Genomic DNA, 5,301 nt, shown 5'->3' with positions numbered 1-5,301 from the left:
TGACTATTGTTGGCAACAGGGAGGTAGTTATAGACACAGTAAAATATGTTGCTATAGAAAAGAGCACAAATACGTAAATAATTTGGTATGATGGCCCAGCTAATATATATGTTGCTCTAATAAATTGGTTAGACATTGGCTAAAAGCCAAATAATCCCTTTTTCACTACAGACAACAGCTAGAGCAAGGGATTGATGTATCAGGTAAAGTAAACTGCCAAATCCCTCTTTACTATTGGATATTCTTCAGAAAACATAGTCCTGCATGTATATATTGAGAAAAATGAATGAAGAAAAGGGAACATATTCACTCATGGTAGAAGTAATTGCACTCTAACAACTAAGAGAATAAGTTAGAGCAGGGGAGATTGCTCTTTCTAAGCTATAATAGCATGCAAAAAATGGGCCCTTTATGAAGATGAAGGTAGACCATCAAGTTGCAGTAAGTGAAGTGCTGGACAGTGATATACATTATGGTTGTTTTGTAATGTGTCCCATCGTATTTAAATATGCGATGTGATGCTATAGTAGACAGTAAAGAAACAAAAAATGGCCGTCATACATGATTGTTAGAAAGAGGCCTCACATTTGATCGATATCATGATTGTTGCGCCATGATACACCATTTTCAATCTTGGATAACCGACTGGCCTTATTCATGTCAGACCTGCACAAAGGTTATAGGCGTCTCAGATTCTATTGAATTCACTACTGGTTTAATTCTCAAAATTTGGTCTCAACAAATAGAAAAGGTAAGTAAGTATTAGCAGAATGAAATGTAATTAATGTCACTTAAAAACCAAAATAGTCCACCCAAATGCAGTTATAAAAATTCTAGAACGAGAAAGAAAGAGCCTGTGCATTGCAATAATGGGGATACTACTTATTTCTCTCCATCCATATCTCCTTCGGGCGTTGATGCTCTCGATCTACTTGAGCAAGCGCATAGTGTTAGAGCTTGATGCTCCTCTAGAGGGCAGCACTCATATTGCTGTACATCAATCAGTGTAAATAATTAAGGAGCAACATCATATAAATTCAACGCAAATGTTGCAGGCATATGAAAAAGAATGTCTGTACTCCAGAAAGATCATGGGCAGACGAAAGACCACAAATTTGAATACAGATCACTTGTTCCCCTCTTCATGATCATTGAAATTAGATGAATTTGTAACCTTTTGTTTTTCTAGTGAACATGAAACAGGGACAACAATTCAGAAACAATAAACTCAAACAGAGGCTCTATGAACTGATTTTCTTTCAAGGGGATACATACCCCTGTCGTCGTTGTGTCCTCTGCAGATCGAGCACGCCGCCCCGACGGTAGACGTGGAGCCCCGTGATCGCCGCCTAGCGCCTGCGCTCCCCCGTCTGCTGACTCCACGCTGTCCTAGCTCCATTGGAGCCAGCCCGGCCTTTCTTCGCTCGTTCCGTTCCCTTTCCTTCGCTCCTTTCATGTCCCCCATCTGCACATCTGCAAGCTAGCCTTTGCTTATTGATTCCGAGGCAGCTCCTTGATAATGAGGACATTGAAAGGCCTATATAAATTCTGCAAGCTAGCCAGTGCCGGACAGCGGCACAACGACGATCTGCTTCATGGTGATGAAAGAGGGTGAAGAACACCACCGCAAGGAGGCGAGCCGCTTGGGTGGGAATCGATAGCGGGGTGGCGGCGATGTTCGCCACGGGAGCCAGGCAGACGGTTTCAACAGGTGCCACTGCCAATGTAATTAGAACACTTGTAGTCTTTCAGTGAGCAAAGTGCAGATTACATGAAGTAAGCCGGATAGCAATTATATGCTTCGTGTATGGATAGAATACAACCATCGGCTATAGTACAGGGAGAAGACTGGATGCGACGTAAATCTCTCACCTCTTGAAATATGTGAACTGGAGTGTTTCTCAACATTCCCTTGGATCTGCTCCAGAGTGAATATTGACGCACTGGTATCGAAATCAGCACTCTCCAACTGCCTCTGCAACTGCATTGACAATAAAGTCGAGATAAGCATTACACATTGCTTCTTCTGCTCATAAACACTTAGCAAAAGTTTAGTTGTGTATGTTTCAGTGAGAGAGGGCAAGCATAGAGTACATACAGTCTCAAGTATGACAGATTGGCTCTCGGAATTGTGTTTTCTAATCTGAACTAACATCTCCAGTTTCTGTAACAGCAATCAAAACGATGTAATTAGCATCTTCAATACAGTTAAGTTTGATACTTTGAAAGAGGCACTATAAAAACATTTTTGCTTCACCTGTTGTTGTAATTCCTGTTGAGTGTGCATTTTCTCGGCAAATTCTAGAGGCTCAAGCTCGGCTTCATCAATAGCCATCTCTTCTCTATCAAATTAAATAGAAAAAAAAATCAGAACATGGCTTTTAGACAACCGTTCAAGTTAACTCTGTAAACCACAAAGTATTATTGCTAGAGAGCAGGTAATTGTGGTTGTATATTCATTTTACTTGTTCAGTTCTATGGCTGGCGCATTAACTGACACAGCTCTTTTCCTTGAAAATATAAATAAATAAAAGAGCACACCACTACACATATCAGCGTGAACTATATTCAAACATGTATAGCAAGAATGAGCTACCTACAAATGGCCGTGAAACAAAGCAACAATGGTGCTGCAGTGCACTGAGTCTTTTTAGCAAACACATGGCGTGCACCTCGCGGGCTGGTGGTTGAAGTTGATGGGGGCAGAGCAGCACTGAACTGCACGCAGCCTGGGCAATGTTGGCTTTGCCCAAGGATCAACACACACATATATAGTGGAGAAGAAGAACACGCAGAGGTTTTCTGGCACCGCACACTTGTGCCCTATTCTCTTGTTCAACTTAGCAACAAACTCAGGTGATTACAAGTCCTTAAGTACCCGGACTAACCACAGCACACACGCACGCACCCACTAAGCACACTTTTGCATCCAGCCACGGTCAAGCCACATACATCAGCTGAACCATGACTGGCTCCACTAGCCGGTAGAAACGGCAACTGATAACCACCTCTCTGGCCGCTCAGTTTCGGCCGATCTCCACGCACTTGGAGACGCAACACTGGTGATTATCAGGTCCACAACTAAGCCATTCTAACAACTAATCTTATCCATGCAGTACGTGCATGCTACTCATCTAACGGACGCCCACACATGCATCCACTTTCTTCTAAGACTGACTCAAAATTAAACATGATCTAATTAATCATCTCTACACTTAGCACTAATAACAAGATTAGTTCCACCGACCATCGAACTGCTCCGTTGATCTGTGCGTGATGGGAGGAGCAGGTGCTCCGGCCAGGTGAAGAAGAGCGTCGGGGAGGAGAGGAAACCAGCTCCCGTCGGCTCACCTGTGATTGAGAGGCGAGGCAGACGGTTTGGAACTGTCTTTGCCGTCGCCGGAGCACTGGACGCCGGCCAAGAGAGGAGGGAAGGTGAGTAGCGTCACTGGAAAAGGAACACGCGGGGGCTGGGCTGGTGGTGGAGGACGACGGCGTCGGGTCATGGCGAGAGAGAGGGATTGGTTGAAGGTGCGGCGCCGGCATCAAGTGTCGCTGGTGGTGGAAAGTCGCAGGGGTGGGAAAGGCGCATGGCGGAGGGGCGTTGGCGGTGCGCGGCGGCGTGTCGGGGGTCGGCTGCGACGGCGCATGGTGGGGGCCGGCGGCGCACGACAGCGTGGAGATGCGCTGGAGGTGGAGATGGAAGGCAAGGTCGTCGTGCAGTTTTTTTTTTCTTTTCTCTCGTCAGTACCGGTTCGATTGACTTATTAGGGGGACTGCGAGTTGGATACCTAAAACACCAGGGACCTTTGTGTAAAAAGGATGCGACGGTGAACCCGCCAGACTCAACCCGTGCTTTATTATTATTAGGGAGAGAATAAAATAAATCCCATGTTTTGTCTGTTTCCTGAATTTCCCGTGCAATAAAAAATGACCAAAAATAAAAGTTCTCAGAATGCTCTGAAAATTTTATACGATTTTTTCTGATTATTTAAGAATTTTTGGTGCAAAAATTATCACAGGGAGGTGCACCAGGTGGGCAGACCCGCCTGGGCGCGCCCCCTCCCCTGGCACGCCGTGGGGTGTGTGGTCCCCACGTGCCCCCTCACTTATCTCTTCGTCCCACATTGTCACCTACCTCCAGAAAAAATCACTCTTGCTCTCTCTCCCATGTTCTTGAGCTCAAACCCATGGATTTTGATCTCTTTGCTCGAAGCTCCGTTTCCGAAACTGTTTCGGGGATTTGTTGCTTGGTATGTGACTCCATCATTTGTCCAATTAGTTTTTGTTTTAGTGGTTTATACTTCGAATAAATAGCTACTCTTGGTGCTGCTGTGGATGTGCTTGCATGTTCAATTCTTAGTGTTCTAAGTAGTTTGAATGCTTGCTATAGCCTCTATGTATCCGTATGAGTAGTTTCTATTAGTTTTGTGAAGTCCTGTTGGAAAAATTTTGTGGACTAAAAATTCAGATTTTTGTTCATAGGAAAAATTGTACGCGGACATGATGAACCTGTTTGGAAGGAGTTCTTCGAGGAGACGATCCTTAAGGGTGTCCTCTAGTGACGGTTTTGCTCGTCGGTTTTACGTTGAACCAAGTGAAAGTTCCACGCGAGATGCCGCCATCAAAACATGCTTATGGCCTCGCGATGAGTATATGATGCAAGTGGGCATTAAGGAGGAATTCGAGCAATATGTTCACAATGCCGGTCTCGGTCCCTACCTTTCAGATAAGTGTGAACAACGCCATCTTCTCACTGAATCATTTGTCAAAGAATTTAAATATTTTCCACGTGAGTCTAGGGTGTCGTTTATGCTTTATGATGAACCATTTACTATCCCACTAGAGAACTTTGCTTACCATTGCAAGCTCCCATTTTGGGATTCGCTTGATGAGCCAGCAAACTCTGAGTATGAGTCTTTCTTGACTAGCCTTTGTTACGGTGAAAACAGAGGAGTGAGACAAGGAAGGATAAAGAGCATTCAGATTCCCGCAATTCAGTACTTTGCATTATTTAACGGGAAATGCATAGTAGGCAAGCAAGACTGTAGCATACTTTGTGCTCCAGACTTGAGCCTCATTCACACCGCTCTCACTGGTGAAAGGAATTATAACCTTGGAGCAATTGTTGCACGTAGACTTCAGCATAACGCCAAGAGTGGTTGGTTCTATGGTGGGATTTATGCCACCCATCTAGCACGAGGGCTGGGTGTTTCACCTTTTCCCTTTGATCCTATCCTACCCACTCGGTATTTATATTTTGATGCTTTAAAAGAGCATAAGATTCTCGCGGGAAGGGCT

At 44.6% G+C, this 5,301-nt stretch overlaps 1 protein-coding gene across 1 annotated transcript; it reads right to left on the bottom strand.

The window, feature by feature from the left end:
- Positions 1 to 1,704: 1,704 nt before the first annotated feature.
- LOC123142603 (uncharacterized) lies at positions 1,705 to 2,372 on the bottom strand. Its single transcript, XM_044561444.1, has 4 exons — positions 2,258 to 2,372; positions 2,099 to 2,164; positions 1,824 to 1,981; positions 1,705 to 1,717 (listed from the first exon to the last, which is right to left on the bottom strand). Exons 1-4 carry the CDS (start codon positions 2,333 to 2,335, stop codon positions 1,705 to 1,707), a joined length of 315 nt encoding a protein of 104 aa, XP_044417379.1. The 5' UTR covers positions 2,336 to 2,372.
- Between the last annotated feature and the right edge of the window lie 2,929 nt (positions 2,373 to 5,301).

The sequence above is a fragment of the Triticum aestivum genome, chromosome 6D, assembly GCF_018294505.1.
Source record: "Triticum aestivum cultivar Chinese Spring chromosome 6D, IWGSC CS RefSeq v2.1, whole genome shotgun sequence".
Classification (NCBI taxonomy): domain Eukaryota; kingdom Viridiplantae; phylum Streptophyta; class Magnoliopsida; order Poales; family Poaceae; genus Triticum; species Triticum aestivum.
This window is presented reverse-complemented; position numbering and strand designations above follow the sequence as displayed.

Coding starts and splice junctions, on each gene's coding strand:
- LOC123142603 (XM_044561444.1), bottom strand. CDS start 2,335: ATGGCTATTGATGAAGCCGAGCTTGAGCCTCTAGAATTTGCCGAGAAA. Junction 2,165..2,257: donor AACAGGAATTACAACAACAG/GTGAAGCAAAAA, acceptor TTGCTGTTACAG/AAACTGGAGATGTTAGTTCA. Junction 1,982..2,098: donor AATCTGTCATACTTGAGACT/GTATGTACTCTA, acceptor TTGTCAATGCAG/TTGCAGAGGCAGTTGGAGAG.